This window comes from Gossypium raimondii, chromosome 5 (genome assembly GCF_025698545.1).
Source record: "Gossypium raimondii isolate GPD5lz chromosome 5, ASM2569854v1, whole genome shotgun sequence".
NCBI lineage: Eukaryota > Viridiplantae > Streptophyta > Magnoliopsida > Malvales > Malvaceae > Gossypium > Gossypium raimondii.
Window position 1 is genome coordinate 9,848,089 of NC_068569.1, and position 21,688 is coordinate 9,869,776.

The 21,688-nt window shown below is 32.6% G+C and overlaps 2 protein-coding genes and 1 pseudogene across 4 annotated transcripts; all 3 read left to right on the forward strand.

The window, feature by feature from the left end:
- Positions 1-259: 259 nt before the first annotated feature.
- LOC105768093 (uncharacterized) lies at positions 260-1,106 on the forward strand. The gene has a single exon (XM_012587831.2). The coding sequence runs from the start codon at positions 319-321 to the stop codon at positions 697-699; it is 381 nt and encodes a 126-aa protein (XP_012443285.1). The 5' UTR covers positions 260-318; the 3' UTR covers positions 700-1,106.
- LOC105766786 (cytochrome c oxidase subunit 5b-2, mitochondrial-like) lies at positions 951-13,844 on the forward strand (annotated as a pseudogene).
- Positions 13,845-17,280: 3,436 nt separating this feature from the next.
- Positions 17,281-21,439, forward strand: LOC105771105 (uncharacterized). Of its 3 annotated transcripts, XM_052630793.1 has the most exons (10): positions 17,281-17,299; positions 17,713-18,124; positions 18,290-18,404; positions 19,443-19,479; positions 19,692-19,761; positions 19,913-20,017; positions 20,399-20,549; positions 20,661-20,743; positions 20,879-20,972; positions 21,070-21,439. In XM_052630793.1, exons 2-10 carry the CDS (start codon positions 18,094-18,096, stop codon positions 21,152-21,154), a joined length of 771 nt encoding a protein of 256 aa, XP_052486753.1. In that variant the 5' UTR covers positions 17,281-17,299; positions 17,713-18,093; the 3' UTR covers positions 21,155-21,439. The 3 variants fall into 3 exon arrangements, with proteins under 3 accessions (XP_052486753.1, XP_012447959.1, XP_012447960.1); XM_012592505.2 differs by lacking the exon at positions 17,281-17,299 and having other exon boundaries at positions 17,433-18,124; XM_012592506.2 differs by lacking the exons at positions 17,281-17,299; positions 17,713-18,124; positions 18,290-18,404 and adding an exon at positions 19,169-19,285.
- Positions 21,440-21,688: the final 249 nt, after the last annotated feature.

Consider the following 21,688-nt stretch of genomic DNA (forward strand, 5'->3'; position numbering starts at 1 on the left):
AAATAAGTCCCTCCGCACTCTCTTCCATGCAGTCCACGTGTCCTATCTTATCCACTTTTTGACCTTTTTTCAAGAGCTTCAATATTCTCTAGCCGTTCTGACTGTAATACTTGTGTAACCCACCAACCATAGGGCTAAGATTTTTCTACTGTGCCTAATATACCCTCATACCACAAAAGGTTCCAACGAGCCTAACCCTTGTAGACCGCAGAGGATGTTTCCCCGATCTCTATCCACAAGACCTAATAGTGGTCTTTTCCCCTCTGCTTCATTTACCAAAAGCTCTCACCTCTCTCTCTGAGAAATTCTTTGTTTTCCATGGCGACAACTCTTGCATTCTCCCTCTCAACCCCGATCCGGGCCTCAGCCGGTTCACTTCAAAGACCCGATCCAAGTCGCAGAAAACCCGTTTCTTCCTCCTCCTGGTGGGCTCCCCTCTTCGGGTTGTCCTCCAACCCCGATTACCTCAACGATGGCCATATCGGCGTCACATCGGAGAGAAATCCCGAAGTATCCGAATCGGACTCAGATCCGGGTCGATCCAGATCCAAATCCTCGCTCAGGTGCTTCACCGAGGAGAAAGCGAAGCAACTTCGCAGGAAGACAATGGAGAACGCGTCGTTTCACGATATGATGTACCACTCGGCGATCGCGTCTCGTCTTGCGTCCGATACATCGGGTTGGCCGGTATGTGATTGAGGCCTAATAATTGCTGAGTTAATGGTAAGAATAATTTGTCGAAATGAAAATCTATGTGGAAATCCTGAATCCTGCGTTGTTGTTTTTTTTATTATATTCGTCTGAAATCTGGGTTATGTTTAGTGTTTGTGTCTGTTTCGAGGAAAGACGGTTGATTGTGCCTTGTAATATTGATTTTAGACCGTTGGATCGGTGATGCATTTGTATCTTTAGGTGTCACGCGTCGATGAGTGACTTCCGTCGTCTCGTATATGGTGGGACTCATAGTCGTTGTGAGTGCCCTTTTTGATGACGTGGAGGATGATTTTTTTACGGTATACTAATTTAGATCTTTCCACGTCAGCTTTGTCCAGGTGTGCGGGTCCCTCCGATCTCTGTGGTTTAATAAAGTAATGGATTATCCGGTACTAAGGTGCATCTCTCATCGATATAAAGAATTTCATAATCAGAGTTCGTCATAAATAACCCATATCTATCAGAATGGAGCAACCATCGATACGGCGAACTATCCAGTATCTTTACACGTTCAGGCAATTGGAGTAAAACATAAAACTCATTCATAACCCAGAAGGAAAAGTAATTCATTGAATCTAAAACAAAAGCTCTTTTATCACACGTCTCCCCTAAATATTCATTGAATCAAAATTGATGTGCTTCGAATGGGCTGTTCCTTCCAATAATCTTCACAGAAAAGTTGCCTCCATGGCAAACCCTAGCAATCAACGCTGGCTGCCAACATAACTCGTCAAAAACCCAATTAGGGAGCCCGTTCATTGGTGGAGGGCAACGTCTAATTGCTTACGTTAGGAGTAACATTACAATCTAAATTTACTCTACTTTCAAAATATTATATTTTCATTATTTCTAGTAATAAATAAAAAAGCTAGAAATTTTAGATAAAGGAAAAATAAACACATTTCTTTATATATGGCATAATAAAATATAAATATTAATAATTACCTGATAATTAAAATAAAAACAGTTTATTAAATGATTTATAAATAAGTTTAAGTTTAGAGTGTGCTTGTTTATGATCAATGATTTACAATATATATACATTCTACGGTTTATATGACTTCACATTTTGGGAAAAGACAAATCCTTCTCAAAAAGGTTTCCTTATAAGGAACTTTTTTAGTTTCTTAATATATCAATTTGAGCAAGCTTAGTAATTGATTCTCAGATTATGTAGATCCATTAAAGAGTAGATGTTGGTTACTAATTTAACTTAATTTTTATATAAAACGTAAACAAAGCTAAATATAATAATTAAATTTAAATTTTAAAATATTGAATATTAATCTCAATTATTGGAAGTGTTAATGTTCTTAAACATACATGTTTATATTTAATCATATTACAAAATATTAATATAATAATTTGTTTTAATAAAATATTTTTATTTAAGTTTTTAACATCAATAATAATTTAAAATTTTAAATAACATTCTTAATATTTTATTGAAATTTCTATACTATTACATTTTATAAATATTTATTAATAAATATTTTACATATATAATATGAATATTTTAATAATATAAAATATTTTTTAAAGATCGCTTAACCTTATTTACCCTTCTTGCTCCAGTCTTTTCTATCTATAATAACTTTTTAATGTAACTTCAAATTAAATTCTAATTAGGTATTGATTTATTAAGTCTATGTAAAATATTAGTATATTTTAAAATAAATTTTGATTGTCAAAAAATAATTATATAATATTTTTAATAAATATAATTTATATTGAATTTTCTTCATTAAAATAATTTTTAAAAATGATTTGAAGAAATTTTACCATTTACTCAAAATCATTAAATAAACATATTTTTTTAAAAATTCTGATTTTAAAATATCATAAACAATTTGATTTGATAAGAAAATGTCATCCAAAACAAAAGAACAATCTCGTAGTTCTTAATTTATAAAGATACATTATTAAGTACTTTATTTCATTTTCTCATTAAAGTTGAGTTTAAATCCATACTTGAAAGATAACTATCCATATATGATAATAGATATATAAATTATCAAGAAAAAGAAATCATAATAATATTTCTAAACCGTACAAACCCCAAATAAAAAGTTAGATTTACATAAAAATCTTCCTTAAAACCCCCGTCTTAATAAAAAGTTCAAACCCGGGTTGGAACGCAAGCCAGGCTAATGTGCCTCCAAATCTCTTCCTTTGTTGAGGTGGCAATTTCCCACCTGAACCTCAACAAGCCTATAAATTCGAACTGCACCGAGAGCCCAAAATTCCCGGAAAGTTTGCAAGAGCCAGCGTGACCCGAAGAAAACATACAGTTAACCCAATCATCGGCAATGTCAGCTTCCACATTTTCCGAATCTGCCCTTTTCTCTTTTGGCACTGAAAGTGAAAAACAAAATCGTTTTTATTGTTGATGTTTCTCAAAAGAAGCTGGGGCGTGACCTTAGATCACCAAAATTAAAACCCTCAGATCTTTGAATTCAGAACTTTGTGGAGAAGGCTACTGATTCCACAACTAGAAACCCTAACCACAGTTCACGCCGATCCCCTTCTAAAACGCCGCTGCTTTAGTTCAAATGTTCAGTTTCTCCATTGCCTTCCTCATCGCTCCTCACTCGCCACTTAGCTGCCGGGTCAGGTAACTCTAATTTCCTTATATCACTCTCAACGGTTCATTTTGGTTTTAAGCATTGCATCCGTTAGGTAGAGTCTTATAAAATTTAAGTATTCATTTATATCTGTATGAATATCTTAAATCATCATTAATTAATGGGCTTCGAAATTATGAAGGAGATAGAAGTTTGAGTTTAGTTCTTTATTTGAAAAGCATATTGTCGATGGGGTATCCGATATTGATTTCCTGTTTTTGTTTTTTATTGGATTGGTTGTATAGCGGACATTGCTGTGAAAAAAGAGGGTTGAGGATGTAATGCCTATCGCCACTGGTCATGAGCGCGAGGAGCTTGCTGCTGAGCTTGAGGTGATGTTTCCTCTTCCGGTGTCTGATTCAAATTGTCGAGTATACTGTCGTAAACATTATGACTAACTTTTGATATCCTTTTTTTTTTGTCCCTTTTTTAGGGGAAGAAAATCATTGAAGATGTAAACAATCCTGTCGGTCCTTTTGGCACAAAGGTTAGTATGTAATGCCTTTGAAAGTGTATTACAATAGAAGAACTCGTGTTTGACCATGTGCACTATATCATATGGAAACAATGACAGACGGCGTTTGAAATAGTGAAAATAATTTTACTGCTGTGTTCTTTGTTGCATTCATTCTTTTATTCTGTTTGTTTGTGATTTTCTACATGGCTTCAAGTGCTTGGAATTTTGTGCACTTCCATTTAGATGGTTTGCCTTTTACCTAATGGTGATATTTCGTGAAGCTGTTTATACTTAAAACTGTTATTTGGTTTTTCATAATGCAAGTAAATTATATACCAGAAGATGTTAGCAGGTGCATTATTTTGTACTGTTGCCACACTCTTCTCGATGTTGTTAACTTATTTGAATTGCCTTCCAATTTTCTGTTAGCCTTTGTTTAATCTATTGCCTTTTAATTCATTTTTTATTCAAGTTATGAATATTAGCACCTACTGGTATAACTTATATGAGTCCTTTGGTTTAGTTCTGCATGCAAGGTTATTTTTCTTCTTTCTTTTTCTCTTCCTCTCACTTTTGGGCCCTGCTCACCAGTAGACTAGATATGAGAGGAGGGGGATGTTGAACTGTGATCTTGACCCTCCATTGAGATGTAATAGTCCATATGCCAAACCTGGGCTGTTTATATTTTACTTTTGAGCATCATTAATATGGTATGGTTCAATTTGCGTCCTACATCATACTTCTACCACTTCTTGGACATTAGATTGTTACAGATATTATCATACAGTGCAGAGAAGAGAAGTGTTTCTACCAAATGCTTTGTTCTCTGAGTGTGTTAAAGTTTAATGCTATGTCTTTCTACTACATCAATGTACTTTAATGTGCATCTCATCATGCTAACTATGACTTTCTTTTGTAGATTTATCCATTTGAGTTTGGGCCTCTATTTGATGGTGTAAAACCTTTTTTTCTTCTTCTAGAAACTGGAAATGTTGACCTTTATGAAATCGTAAGTGATGCCTTGACTTTTGATGGTAGAAATCATTTATCTGCCTGTAGGAACTAGGAAGCACCTGCTGTTGTCAAGTCCTACTATGACAAGAGAATAGTTGGATGTCCAGGAGGTGAAGGTGGTATGTTTCTTTCTTTAATTCTCTATTTTTGCTTGTATAAGTTCGAACTAAGGTTGTTCTTGTATGTTTTCCTCATAATTTTACAAAATTTCTATTCTGCTTGAACAATAGTGAAGCTCATTTGATTTACCTGTTTAAAAAATGCAGAGGATGAGCATGATGTTGTTTGGTTTTGGCTGGAGAAAGGCAAGCTGCATGAGTGTCCAGTTTGTTCACAGTATTTTGTGGTGAGTGGACATCTTGAATTAGAAAACATTGATTTTGTCTTTAGATTAAGCTGATATATTTGATTTCACATCCAATATCAATTTCTTTGTATTCGTTGGACCCATATCCAGTTTAGAGGTTTCTGTTAGCCCATTCATGAATTCACAAAAAACTCTGAATTAGTTGTTAATGATGTGGGGAGTTGTGGAATAAATAAATAGTATTAGTATTATTCTCAGTTAGGCCTCTGGGCTATAGTCAACTAGCATGGTTGAAAAACCAGTTGGTGCAATAAATAGCTTATATATATATGGATTCTGGTTTCTTCAGCTGTAATTCTGTTAATATGAGCAGTGAATGCAACAAACAATTATCTTTTAGATTGAGTTGTAAATGTTTTAAGATATCTAGACCGTACCTGAAGGGTGTAATTGGAACTACATCTCTTATGTGATTTTTTTTTGCCACCCAAAGCCCAAAAGTTTGAAACTAAGGTTGTGGCTCCAATGCTATGACTGAAGCGAGTCCTGGACGCTTTCATTCCATTCCCTTAGTCAATTGCCCTCTAAAGCAATTAGGAAAATGAATGAAATGGCATTCTTACTCTTCCAGCCTTGTTGAACCTGTGCAGAATTCGGTTGTTTCCCACATTTAGAGGGCGTTTGGTTCAGTGTATTACCTAATACAATACAGGCCGAATACGCGCGTATTATATGACGCCTCTAATCCGGCGTTTGGTTCGCTGTAATAGGCATTACGGGCGTAAACCAATCCCGACCTAATCCCCTTTTTCGCTGCTTTTGTAATCCCTTCCCAAATCCCTGTAATACCTATTACGTCCGCCTTCCGTCCCCTGCTCTTTGTTTTACCCTCCCTCCCTACCCGACCCTCTCCTATTCTGTCCTCAAAATTTCTCCTTCCATCTCCCACCGTTTTTGTTTATTATTCTGTCCTCATCGTTTCTTCAGTCTCTGTCTCCTCCCATTTCCTCCCAACCCTATCTGCAACTCTCTACTGTTCTTCAATATTTTCACAAAATTGGAAATACCTGATAGCTGAATCCATTGAAAAAAGAGTGAAGCGTTTTTCGGGTCATCACCTCTAATCCAATATCGGGTGAGTTTTATTTCGAACCCAAATTAATCTGCCAATTCTTTTGTTCGACAATCTTTTATCAAATATTTTTGCATGGTTATGAATCTTTAGTCTTCAGTAGTTTCTGTTGAAATTGCTATTTTATTTTATGAAATTGTTGCTGATTTCATTGGAATTATTGTATAATTGCACTTGTGGCTTTTTATTCTTCAGTAGTTTAATGCTGATTTCATGGTTATGAATCTTTTACTCTTCTGTAGTTTTAGTTAACGAAAGTTTTTCTGGGTTTAATATCCCTTGCTTTCTGATGGTGATTTCATATAAATTATGTGCGATGTAATTTATAAATCCTGATTTTTCAAAGAGCAACATCAAAAAGTTTAAAGCATATACTTCTTTCAGTAAATCATATTTCCATTTTCGTATGACAAATTTTGCATTCATGAGTTGAGTTTCTATTTTCCTCATTGCAGCCAAAGATGGCACATTATTCCGTGCAATATTTTTATGTTTTGTTAAAGTTCCATAATTCAAGAATATGATTTAGAGAGAGTAGATATCTTGTTTATATTTGTCAAATTCACAAACACTCGCAAGCGTATATGTGAAAACCGTGAAGTCCATGAAAATCAAAGAGAAGCTTTTGTTGTATTAGTGAAAATTCGTGTGGTTTTCTTTGTTGTTTAATTGTTTATGGTGCGTTGTTTTTTTTTAATTTCTTGTATATCGGTTTAATATTATGGTTAATAGTTTTTGGTTGTGGTAAGGTTGTAAAACGTTATTAATTTACTCGTAAGTGATTATACATTTTAGTGTCACCTTTGTCATTTACTTGGTTTTGAACTGCTCTTTTGATTTTGTTCTTAAATTTTGGAAGCTTACTTTGTTCGATGCTAAGCTTTGTCTTAACTATGAACCTCTAGAATCTAGATAATTGCATGCTATTGCTCATGCTATGAACTAGAAATTTTGGTCATGTTTGATGATTGCATATCTAAAGCAAATGATGTTTCTCCTACATTCTTCACCAAATCATTGGCTAAATTAGCTTATCAATTGTTGTTGTCTCCTTTTGAAATTAGGTTTGATGGATAAATTATGAGCATCAAATCACTTTTGAAGTTAGTTTGAATCTTTTTGCTCGGTTGATGATACATATGCCTGCATTGTGTTGTTTGCTAATGGGGATGAATGTGGGGAATTAGAGGCCGATGGTTTGTTATGTATTAACCGAGTGCAACTTACTACATGTAGGATGTTAGGCATCGAATTTACTTAATATGGTTGGTTTTATGGTTGTGCCATGACTGCTTCCAGATTCTTGAAAAACAAAAGAAAAATTATTATCTAGTCTTCTCATATTGTAATGAAAAGAGGACACTTGCTGGTTCGGCCTTTTATTAGGAAGAAAAGGGAGGTGAGAACTAATTACAAATAATGAGGGAAATGAGGAGGCGATTCAGGTGTAGGTTATTGAACTTGGAATTGGGTTTAATGGTTTGTCGCTTTGGTATCATACGTAACAAAGAAAATCCAGTGAATCCTTTGAAAGCTATGCAATTGGATTTAATAGTTTCATAGTTCCTCTTTTGTGTTCCTCGCTTATCAAGATTCTGCTATAAGCCTATAACCAATGGCTAAATGTTTTATTTTTCTTATGTTTTTGCAAGAAGAGAGAGGTTAATAAGAAAGTTCTCAAAGTTCTGGAATAGAGCGAAGGTAAGACTACTCTAGAAAGTTAACGGTCCATTTAAGTACTTAAAAGGTGATTGTTGCATAATTGTAAGTATTGATGATTGGTAGGCAAGGGATTTAATAAACTATCTAGATACTTGCTTTTGATCGATATCATATTTAAAATATGGCTCATGGATGATGATTGGTGTATGGTTGTTCGTGCTTTGATATACTATATTTAGCTATAGCATAAATATTTTCCCCAAAAAAAAGGTTGATCCGAGCACTTTTCTCATTACAGTAACATTTTTCCAACACTTCCACATCGCAATGTCCTGATTTGAGCATTACTGAGTTAGTATTGATGTAGCAGTGTTCTGTTGTTTCCCAAATGAATATGGTTTTGTTTGTATGTTTGTAATGCTCATTAAAGCTTTTGTTTGTATGGTTATGGTTATTGTTGCATGACCATTGTTCTTTTTGAATTTATCAGCCAAGTTATATGTTTTTACTATTAGGTAACATTTTTTTAAAGAGCATTATGCCTACAAATAATGGGCTTCAAATCACAATTATTTGTACATGTAAATACAATATCATTAATAATAAATTTGTACATGTAAATGAGATAAAAGTTATATATTTTTATGAAATTATATTACCATTTAAAATGTTATTATCTAGTTTTAAAACTTCAATTTCATTATTAAACTAAATCTTCATTCTTCATTTTATTTATTTTGAAATTAGAAAACCTTAACTAAACTAATCATCAATAAAAAAATTTTCAATGATCAAACTTTGAACATGCTTTAAGTAACTAATCAATATATTTATACGATATCATTTTAGGTCAATTAATTTGGGTGATTTTAATTAACTAATCAATATATTTAAATGTCCAAATTATAATGAGTTTAGTTATAATCTAACAAATACCAACCTTCAAATTTTACCTCAATTAATTTTACCTCAATTATACATAATATATTAAAATTTAATATAAGTTTTTGAAGAAATTAAATGCTCATGGATTATAATTAACCTTTTATGCACGCAATACATGTTATTTAAAACAAATGTTAATTGATTCAAAATTATTTTTCCCTATAATGGAAATAATGTTATCTTAATTATAAAAATGGATAAATGGACTGAAATTTATTATTGTCTAATTCTATCTTAGATTTTAAGTCAATTACATTATACATAAAATATTCCTCATTCATAATATGATTTCCTATAATACATAAATTATAATTGTGAAAGTGTAAGGAAGTTTTAAAATTAACGATATATAATATGATAAATAAAATTATACAAATTTTACTTAAAAGTCAAATTTGGTCGTTAAATTAATAAATTCTATAGAATTCTGAAATTTTAATAATAATAATTTTTGATGAAAAATGCTAAACATGTATTTTAAACTTGATACTAGAAAGATAAGTAACAATTCTTGTAAAAATAAGTCCTCTTCAAAGTTATATATATTTTTACAAAATGAAATTACCATTTAAAATGTTATAAAAGTTATAAAACTTCAATTTCATTATTAAACCAAATCCTCATTCTTCATTTTACTTATTTTGAAATAAGAAAACCTTAATTAAACTAATCATCAAGAATTAAATATACTCTTTCATTATTATTTGGGTGATTGATAAAGAAATGAAATTAAAGTTGCAACGATATCATTTAGTAGATAATTTTTGCTTCGTGTGTTCTAAATTTGTCTTGTTTATTTTATTTGATAATGTGTAATTGCAACTTCAATTCTTTGATAGTGTGTTCTAATTTTAAAATGTTGCAAGAATGGCTCGCTCGCTTTAATCGCACAAAGTGTGAGGCGAAAAGAATTAGTATTGTTTGTGACAATATGGTTGGAAATCAGAGAATCGCGATTTGGTTCTTATTTAGAATGGGTGCCACCTTAGCCTACATAGACCAAGGATTAGGTCCTATACCGTAGATTTTTATGCAAAACGAGATTATGTGAATAGGCTTGTATATGCTAGTGACGAGACCATATTGAACAAGTTAGGATGAATAGAGTGCCTTTTTTAAATTATGTGAGATGTTAGAATCGATAGGGGGATTGAAGTCGACAAGGTTCATGCTTGTTGACGAGCAAGTAGCAATGTTTTTACATATCATCTCCCATCACCTGAAAAATCGAGTTATCAAGCATCACTTTAGAAGGTCCGGGGAAACTGTTAGCAGAGCATTTCATAGTGTTTTAAATGTCATGTCACACGCTTGCAAGATGTGTTATTTAAAAACCCGGAGCCAATTACAGCCGATTCTTCTGACACAAGGTGGAAATGGTTTAAGGTATAGGACTAAGTTTTATATATAGCTTCAACAACATTTACTTGATTTAGATTTAAATTAGTATTCTAACTCAAGGTTTTATATCATGTGATATAGAATTGCTTAGGTGCTCTTGATGGAACCCACATCAAGATTAGGGTTCCAACAGTTGATAAACCTAGATATCGGACGAAAAGGTGACATAGCAACAAATATGCTAGGTGTTTGTACACCGAGATGCAATTTGTTTATGTTCTTCCGGTTGGGAAGGTTCGATTCTTGATGGACGGGTTCTTGAGATGCCATTAGTAGAAGACATGGATTAAAAGTTCCTCATGGTAAAGTGTATAGTTAGAGGACTTTGATTTATTCATTAAGATCAAACTTTGTGTTTGAATTAATCATTTTTAATATGAAACTTATTTTATAGGTTGTTATTATCTAGTTGATGCTGGATACACAAATTGTGAGGAATTTCTTGCACCATTTAGAGGACAACGATATCATTTGAACGAGTGGCGTCAGGGTTATCAGCCAAGTTCTCCGCAAGAGTTTTTTAATATGAAAGATGCCTCAAAGACGTAATGTCATTGAAAGATGCTTTGGCTTATTAAAACTTAGATGGGGAATACTTAGGAGTCCATCGTTCTATCCTGTAAGGGTGCACAATAGAATTATTATTGCATGTTGTTTGCTCCATAATTTTATTCGAACCCATATGAGTAGTGATCCCATTGAAGCGGAGGTGGGAGAAGGATTACCTACAATTAATGTGGTGGATGACGATGAACCGAATATCACAAATATTCATCCATCGGATGCTTGGGCTACTTGGAGGATGGAACTAGCCAACCAAATGTTCGATGAATGGCAAGCATCTAGAAATTAGTTTGTGAAACTTTTGTGAAACTTTTGTATTGATTTTTGTATTGTACTAAACTACGAAATTATAATATAATTTCTTCTAATTCAAAGATGTGTTATAATTTTAAATTTTTGTGCTATGGAACTTTTGATTCATGATATTCAACTTAATTACTTAGATTTTATAAAGTGTTGACCTTTTGAATCATGATATTAAAATAGTAATTAATATAATTTGTTTTTTTGTTCTTAAGATCATTATGTCGGTGTTCCGAATCAAATGCTCAAGCTTCTCGAGGAAGCAAAAGAAAATGGGTTCGAGGAAGATGCGAGATTAGTTTCAAAGATGGTGGACCTACACAATGTTGGAACATTTAATCTTGATACTGGGTTCAAAGCGGTTATTTGAACGAGTTGGAAAGAATGCTACAAACGGTTTTACGAAATGCAATGTTGAAGGCGAAACCTAATATTGAATCAAGGATTAGGTTACTTAAAAGGGAGTGGTCAATCGTCTACAACATGCTTAATGGCCAAAACAATAGCGGTTTTGGTTGGGACGAGCATAGGTAGCTCGTTGTTGCTGAAGATGCGGTTTGGGAGTCCTATTTAAAGGTAAGATTATTTCAAGTCTTTATTATATTATTTTTACCAAACTTACGACTAATATGATTTCCTCATTTTTTTAGAGTCACAAAGAAGCCGCCCAATTCAGATTTCGTACTTTCCCTTACTATGACCAGCTTACTACCATATACGCAAGAGATCGAGCAACTGGGAGAGATGCTCAAACAGCTGCTGATGTTCTTGAAGAAATACATGCTGATGATGAACGTACTACAGATATGAATGAAGAGAGAAACACATTCTATGACTACGAAGCTGACGTCTCTTTAGATGACATGGATGTTTCGCACGGATCCGCGAGGAGATCGAGACCAAGGGGTTCCTCATCTTCAAACAAGAGAAAGAAGAAATCTGATGCTCGTGATAATGTGTTTTCTTCATTTAATGAGGCTGCCACTTTGTTCGGGGAGAAAATCCAGGCCGTTGGCGATCAAATCAGTAGGAGTTTTGCCTCCGAGGTGGTAGTTCAGTAGAAGTCAGAACAACATATGGAAGAGAGAGCTTCAAATTTATATTCAGCCTTATGGTCAATTGAAGGTTTAACCAACGATCGGGTATGATGCATTGAGTAAAATTCCCGACCATCCAACTCAAATGATCGTTTTCTTTAGTTTACCTTCAGTTGCCCGATTGGAATGGGTTAGGAGATTTCTTTCTTACCATTAAATATCAATGTTCAAACTTTTTGATGTTGTAAAACTATATAACATATGGATTTTAATGTACAATTTCATTTTCATCTAACCTTTTCTTAATATAAGTTAATTATGTTTATGCATAATATAATTCTCAAGTTATATATTGATTTTAGTAAATTCATATAAGAACATTTTATTATTAAGAATTTTATGAAATTATATATCACTATATAATTATATTTAATATTAATTATTTTAAATTGTATAAATTCATATAAGAAAATTTTTATTATCAAGAATTTTATGAAATTATATATTATTATTAAATTATATGTAATAATTATTATTTTAAATTATACAAATTCATAAACTATAATCATATTAGTTATAATAATTTTAAATTTTATTAAATCATATATTTAATTAAATCATATTTAATATTAATTATTTGAAATTTTCTTTTATAGTATCATATATTATGATTTGAGTAAATTCATAGAAGAATTTTATTTATTAAGAATTTTATTAAATTATATATTTTAATTATAATATATTTAATAATAATTATGTTAATTTATATTTTACAAGATCATATATTATGATTTGAGTAAATTCATATAAGAATATTAATTTTAAGAATTTTATTAAATTATATATTTTAATTATAATATATTTAACAATAATTATGTTTAAATATGATTAAATTATTTATTATTGATATTAATCTTATTAAAATTTAAATAACAATAACAATAATAATTTACCAAAACAAATTTATGCTAATTATTAAGAATTTTATTAAATTATATATTTTAATTAAAATATATTTAATAATAATTATGTTTAAATATGATTAAATTATTTATTATTGATAATAATAATCTTATTAAAATTTAAATAACAATAACAATAATCATTTACCAAAACAAATTTCTGCTAAGGGTATTCTAGTCATTTTAGTTTTTTCATTATGCTATTACACCTCTATTACACTCAACCAAACACAGGATTACTATTACGCCTCTATTCCATTACATTCAACCAAACAGTTGATTTGCTATTACACAGCTTTTCCATTACACCTCTATTCCATTACACCTCTAATCCAATACAGCGAACCAAACGTGCTGTTAGGGTTTTCCTAACTATTTCCACTGTTATTTTGCAGTTGGAAGTTGTAGGTCCTGGAGGACCTCCGGATGGACATGGAGACGATCGTCATTAATTGCAACTCAGTTGTTCCTATTGGAATAAAATTGGAGTAAGATGGAATGATGTCCAGTAGACAGTGCACCTTCAAATGTTAAAATCTTCATGTCTTGTTTGATTCCAATTGGGCGGCAGTTGCTCTCGCAACATTTGAGATGGTATGACTTTTTCTTTTTGGGGCAATCTAGAGACAGTGGTCTATTTGAACTATGAATCTTCTTAGGTGAACTTTTAATGCGTTGGCAAATAAACTATGGCTGCCTTTCCATTCTTTCGTGAAAGAAACTTGCTGGCGTTAAACGTTTTGCTGGCGTAACTTTGGAATATTGAATCTGAAATTCACTGGTAACTTTTCATCAGATGCTCCATTTTCTTTTTCATCTCTCAGTCAGTACCCAAAATATGCCCTCAGCTCAGATCAATGCCCTTGTCAGTTGGGAATTGTTATCTCACGCAGTTTTATTAAATACGGTTTTATATCATGGTGAAGAAGATTTATATATTTCTATTTCAGTTTTGAGTAAGGGTGTGTTCATCTTGCATTAAATTAAATCAAAATGATCTCAATTACATCAACATGATTTTGAAATATTGGTTAAATGAACCTACTTGAAACTATGGCCAATTAAAATCCGTTTTTAGCCATCCAAGTCTATTCATTCAAAAAACTTAAAATCATTTAATGTGTAAATTAATTTGATTTTAAAAGTTTGCAATCAAATTAACCCATTGGGATTCACAAACAAAAGCGTGCATGGATTAGAAGCTAAAAACAACAAAAACAAAGGACAGGAAAATGAAACCTGAAGAAAGTGACATTCATATTCTTGCAACCAAAAAGGAACGAAAGGCTGATATATTCTCTGCAACGTGTATTCTAACCGTCTTTCCTCTAGAATTCTGCAATATCTTATTATTCATTTTAACTTGCTGGAGATTACAACGACAAAAAAGAATTAGATTCAAAAATCCCCTCACTTTCTGGTTAAAGCTTTTATATTGCCATTTAAAGTCTTCACCATCACATCTCCTTCCTCAATATTTAAGTTTATAATAAAATTGTTTAACGTTAGCATTTGCTACAATATTGTCTTTATTATTATTATTATAGAAATGATATAATAATCTACATTAACTTATCTCACAAACTGCACTGGGAACATTGGTTAGCAAGACTCACTAAATCAATTTTAACATTTAAGCTACAACCGATCATCCCTCGTCCAAATGTGAAGGTTTTTACTGTGTTCATCTTTAATGGTATAAATAATATTTTTGTGTAAACATTTAAAACTATTTATATCTTGAAACTTCTAAAATTTAAATAAATAAATATTTTTTTAAAATGCACGATATATTAGTAATGGAATTACTTAATTCCACACTTTATTTTAATTCTTAATCCATTTGTACTATAAGAAATGGATTTTATTCTTTTTATTTAGTATTTGATTGTGGTTGTAAACTTAAAACAAACAAACAAACCCGAAAACAGCAGAGTGTGAATCCCAGTAATGGAATAGCAGCCTCTCGAATCATTTATCTTCTGCTTTCCGAAAAGACTTGCAATTAGCCCCACAGTTTATATATTACATCAATGCCTTTTGCATGTAATTAGATTGTCAAATTTGTAAGGCTGGTTGGGTGAATTTTTCTTATATTTATGATTCTCTCGTTGTATTGATCTTAACAAATGATATATATATATATATATATATATATTAAAAAGATAATACAGTATGCTGAAGGTAAGATATATATAATGTAGGTATAACTCAATTACAAAAATGATATATTTAATTTTCGAATATGTATAAGATATAAAGATAAAATATGAACACAATCTTTCTTTAAGAAAGATAAAAAAGAACCCATACACATGATATGTCAATCTCCTATTTAATTTTAGGAACTAATTCTATATCTTAGTTCACATGCGAGGAATATCGTGTGGGGGTCGAGATAAATTCACAAAATTTTTGGAGGCAAAGTTAAAAACTGTTGTGTTAAAAGAGATTAAATTGAGTTATTAATCTATAATAGGGCCAAAAATATAATTTCATTTAACAAAGAGGCTAAAGTGACTTAATTGCAAAATTATTCTTTTAGAGGTACCAAATGTGCAGCTTTTCCATTTGTCTGCCCCTGACTGCTCCCAACTTTGATTTTTGGAAAAATGTTGGTACCCTTCAATCACTAATCTTTTAACCTATATTCACTAATTAAATTATTAAGGACAAAAAGAACCCTAAACCTTCTATAAATTCTATATCTTTCCTAACTGTTGTGGAGCTAGCTCAGTCCATGCTTACATGAGAACCAGCTTTTCGACCTAGATTTGGGTGAGTGTTGGATATACGGGGCGAACCGAAAGCTGGCAGACAAGGGCTTTGGGCCCTCTTCGATAAAATAGAGAATTTTTGTTTTTAGCCACTTTTAGCAATTAATAATTTAGTTTAGTCCTTTTAGCATGATCTTTTTATTTTTGTTTTTATCCTGTCCCCGATAAAAGATTCCTACCTTTTGCCCTTGTATATATATATGAAATTTCTTCCCCCAAGTTTTATCCAGCTTTGCAATAGTACTACTTTAAGTTTTCTCATTTCTGTTTTTCCTTGCATCTAAAATGCAAAAACTATGAATATGGTTACAAACATATAATATGTATATTTATGTACAACTGTTTTCTCCCATTTATATGAATATTACTGGCTTGAAATGACAAAAAAAGGGAAAAAGAAAAAAAAGAATAGTATGTTGTTTAAATAGCTTTATACAAACAAGTTACTCCAAATAAAGCCCCTTTCTTTGTTCTCTCTCTCTCACACACACACATATATATGTATGTGTGTGTGTGATGTTAAAACCATTGGTTTTCCCAGATTTCAAATCAAATAATAAACAAGCTAGCTTTATCCGATACCTATAAACATCAGGTAAGCGGACTTTTTATATTAGTAATAAATTAGGCAACACACAGAGGTAGTGCCAACAGCATATGTTGTTTATCACTCATAATAACCTAAAGAATGAATGAACTAAACTCAAAAGATTAAGCATCATTCCAATGTGAGTGCGTGTAATATGTATATATACTTGATATTGATGCTTGCTCCAAATGAGTGTTTGGTAGCAAGTAGGGGTAAAGGAGTTGACAATGAAAAAGTTGGGCCTCATATTTTTTTAGACAACATGGGGAAAAAATTACTGAAAAGTTGACCTATAAGGTAATGAGATGTGAGCATTCAGCACCATAAACCAATTGTCGCTTGCCATGTCAGCAATATGTTCCCCTTTAGTCAAACCAGTTAAATATAGAGTTTGCATGTGTGTCGTGACATTAGTTGGATTGGATGAAATCCACCAAACCTAAATTTCTTTGGAGGTTGCATTTTGTTAGGTACAAAAGTGATGGAACAACACGGGTTCAGAGACAACATTGATATGAATGAATATGAGACCAGTTAAATAGTGGGTCTGCAACTCTGCAATTTTCAATGGTATTAGTAATAGTAAATAGGCTTTTCAGCAGCTATGTTGCTTCCAGCGTAGCAAATAAATAACAAATCCTTTTTTTTTTAAAGTCAATATATTCATGTTAACCTTTGCATAAATATGAAGGAAAACAAAACTTTTATGGTGGGAACTGAGCAAACCAAAAATCATGGTGGCAAGCAGAAAAGGAAGATAGAGGATCACATGCTTTTCTTTTCTTGCTGTCTCTTCCACAAACAAATTGAGGTTGGTAGACTTTACAATACTAATATATATATATATATATATATATATAGAGAGAGAGAGAGAGAGAGAAAGAGAGAACAAAAAAGCAAACTTTACAAAATATATACGAAAAATCCCCCTCCAAAAAAGAGAATGTAATTAGTTTATACATATTTCTGTACGCATGTATAGATGTGTATGTATCTAGTCATGAGTCATGGAACCTTTCAGTATATTTCCCATTATACCATGAATTTGAACGGATGTATGGAAGTTGAAATCTTTCTAAGTTTTTATTCTTAATGGGTATCAATCAAATCATCAAAGAATTCATAAACAAATGATTGAAAGAAAAAATTTATCTTTTTATTTTTTTTTCAAATTTTGATTATTCTTTTTATTGTTTTCAGTAATATTCTGTTGAGTTGTTGCAGGGGATTTTGCTTTATTGTATGGCCACTGCCCACAAGCATAGATTCTCTCTATATTGCAAATCTCTATTAAGGGGTTGGATGATGGAGTGCTGGCGCTCTTTTCTGCTTGGATTCTCTCTACTATTGAAAAGATCATTTGCTTTTGTCCTTGCCTTCCTTTTCAAGGATGCCCTTCCCTTCGCTCCTTTTTGAGTTTTCTAGGCAATTTTTAGGCTGAGTTTGTAGCCAGCTGCACTCAATATTCACCTGTTTTATTCCATTTTCACATTGCCCCTCCTGCTTATAAATAGGCAATACCCCTTCTGGGTTTTCTTCATTGTGTCACCTCATACTTTGGCCTGCTCTTTACTGCATTCTCACAAGTACTAGGAAAACAAAAACATGAGTTATTCATATCAGACCGTCGGCTCCGGTTTGCTGCTTTCTTTGTGTTTACTCCTTTTTCTCATTGCATTAGTTTCTGTCAGATATATATAGGGATTGATGATGCCTTTTAATTATTGGATTCATTTATAAGTTCTCAAATTAATGTTTTATCTTCTTTGAACTTAACCTTTTATGGGTGCGATTTTTTTAGGTAGTGGAACTGCTAGAAAGACATTTGACTTTGGAAGGACGCATGTTGTTCGACCAAAAGGAAAACACCAGGCAACTATAGTCTGGCTTCATGGCCTTGGTGACAATGGTTCTAGGTATTATTGCTTCTCTTTTATCCTCTCATTATTCAGTTGCTGTATTGCCTTTTTGATTATCAAATAAACCCATCTTTGGATTTACAAAACTCCTGCATTTGTCACTTAGTTTACTACAAACAATCTGCTGAAGAAGCATGATATGTGTCCTTTAGTATCAAGTTCATATCCATATGGGACAACCAGGGTGTCAATCACTTTTTCTATAAAATTCATTCATTGAATCGAGACCATCCCATCCCAAACATGAGAACCATATACAGACATACAGTTTTGTGCCATCCTTTTGAATTTAAGCAAAAATCCTGTATCAGAAGATTGGACTTTCTGAATCATTAAAGAAGAAAAGTTGTTTGAGCATGATTTATTTATAAGGGGCCATATCATGCTATGCTTTTCACTGTAGAGTTGTTATGCTTTCTTTTCATTGTACTATTAAATGGAATAAGTTGGATGGAGATTGGAGAAAGCAGTGCAGCTGTGAAATAATAATATTCGTTATATTATTCTTCTTTATTTGTCTCATCTGAGTGTTAAGCTCAATTTGGGAAAGCCTCTAGATGTGAAAATGAGTATATTCCATGTTCATAGATGCTGGACCACAAATTTAACTTGATTTTCTCATGCCAAATTAACAAAACGTTATTTATCTTTTTGGCAAAGGATGGTCATGTTTGTTTATTATTATTTGTGTTTCTAGAACTCCTTTTTACTTAATCCCACAGCAATAAAGCACAAATTCCAGATTCAAGGTAAAACAGGTTTTTATCACTAACTTTTTACTCTTTATCACCTTGCATGGACAAGAGTGGCAAATTTGCAGCTATTTTGCCTTTGGGATGCTTACTGCCCTCATATTATGATCTCATCCCAGTATTTGAGAAAGTTTTTATTTCCTTATTTTCTTTTTCAAAAAAAAAAAAAAATAGAGAAGCTTTATCTCCTGTTGCATTTTCATGTGTAGCTGAGAATAGAGCACAGAAAGTCAATTAGAAAACTAGCATTTTTATCCTAATCTTTCTTCCTGTTGCATTGCAGCTGGTCCCAGATTTTGGAAAGCCTTCCTCTACCAAATGTAAGGATGCTTTCATAAATTAAAAATGATACTTTCTGATACACATATTGCTTCTCTGTTACTTTGATTCAGTTATGAATGTTGTGGATTTGAAGCATATATCTAGAAAGTTCTCGCAGAGTCATTTCTGTACCTGTAACCGTATCTATGTCAGACATGAATAGTTCAAGAGAAATAATTCTTATATATTTCTCTTGATTCTATTGTTTCAGATAAAATGGATTTGCCCCACCGCTCCTACTCGTCCTGTGGCCATTCTTGGGGGATTTCCTTGCACTGCATGTAAGTTTATTTTTGGTTCTTTTAATCTGGTTTTGAAATAAGCACTATTTTGTAAAGTTTATTTTTGGTTCTTTTAATCTGGTTTTGAAATAAGCACTATTTTGTAATGCTTGCCACTGATATAATAATTTTTTTTAATTGCTTGCATCAGGGTTTGATGCTGGTGAGCTTTCAGAAGATGGTCCGGATGATTGGGAAGGTTTAGATGCTTCAGCGGCACATATTGCAAACTTCTTGTCAACAGAGCCATCTGATGGTATTTCGAAGGCTTTATTTTTGTTATCAACAAAAAGATGTATCCTACAAGATTCTAACACAAATTTCTTTCAACAATAAACTAAACAAGATGCTTTAAATTGAACTTCAAATCAATACCTGCAAATGAAGTGGCGGTTTAATTTTTACCCCTTTTTCAGTTCTTAATTTTTGAATAAAGTTTAGACTTGAGTTAGAAATAAACATTTACTACTGATGGAATATGCTATCTTATGCACTATTTATCCTCCTCCCCAGATTGTAGTCTTTTGGTCTTTGTGCCATCGTCTAATGTTTCATTTCGTTAACTGTATAGAATATTAAGCCGAAATATAAATTGATGTTTTAAATTCTTACCATCATGTCAACTTTGTTATGACAGTTAAGGTCGGTATCGGAGGCTTTAGTATGGGTGCTGCAATGGCCCTCTACTCTGCAACCGCTTGTGCTCTTGGAAGGTATGGAAATGGCAACCCATACCCCATCAGCCTAAGGGCAGTTGTTGGACTAAGTGGATGGCTTCCAGGTTCAAGGTATGGCATCTTTCAGGATTACTTTTCTCAAGAAGTCACTTGTAAACTATTTCATGTCATGTTTTCTACTTCTTTGACATGCAAGCATGAGATTAGCTATTTGCTTGGCAGGGGCTTAAGGAACAAAATAGAAGTATCCAGTGAAGCCGCAAGGCGTGCTGCATCCTTGCCAATTTTGCTTAGCCATGGAACCTGTAAGTGTCTTATGTCTCGTTTAAGCAAATATTGCAACCTACTTCATCTCACAGTTCAAAGGCTTTGCGGACAAGCATTAACTTTCTCCGTTCTATGTTTAACATGATCTGATCCTCCTATAATATCTATTGAAGGTGATGATGTTGTCCCTTACAAGAATGGAGAAAAATGTGCCCAATCATTGAGTATAGCAGGATTCCGAAACCTCACTTTTAAAACCTATGAAGGGTAACTGCAATATGTTTCTGCAATAACAGTAATTACAGCTCATTGCTAATTGACAAACCATGCATGATCTGAAGTATTGGTTGATTTGGGTGTTCAGGATTGGGCATTACACAGTCCCTAAAGAGATGGATGAGGTCTGCAATTGGCTAACAGCAAGGCTGGGGCTTGAGGGATCTCGTTAACTGTAGCACGGCACCGGTTTATAGTAGAAGCTAATGGAAGAAGAACAGAAGAGGGAAACAATAATGTTGGAGAAAGAGAGATAAAACTATATATGTATAAATAAGGTAGTTTAACAAAATTGGTTGCTGGGGTATATGGTATTGTTGAAATAGCCCTCTTTATATCCCTTTTTTGTCTCTTGTTTCTTTTTTTTTGCTGTGCTGAAAATAAAGTTTTGAATGCGTTCACAGCAATTTGGTATGGGTTATAATGTGAAATGTGAAATTAGTGGCATCCATTTTCTATTTCCATATCCAGAAACTTCAACTCTCGATTATGATATATACATGTCAAAACTTAAGCGCAGTTTGTTGTAGCAAAACTATGGGACTTTCACTTATATCTCACAGAACAAGTCCTATACTTGGAAAGGAAAAGAAGAAACAGAACAACAACTAGCCAGCAAGCATCAAACATCGACCTCTCCTTTCATGTGAATCCCTCAAAATTGTAAGACAAGACAACTGATGGTCGCCTTCTTTATCTTTGGGCTT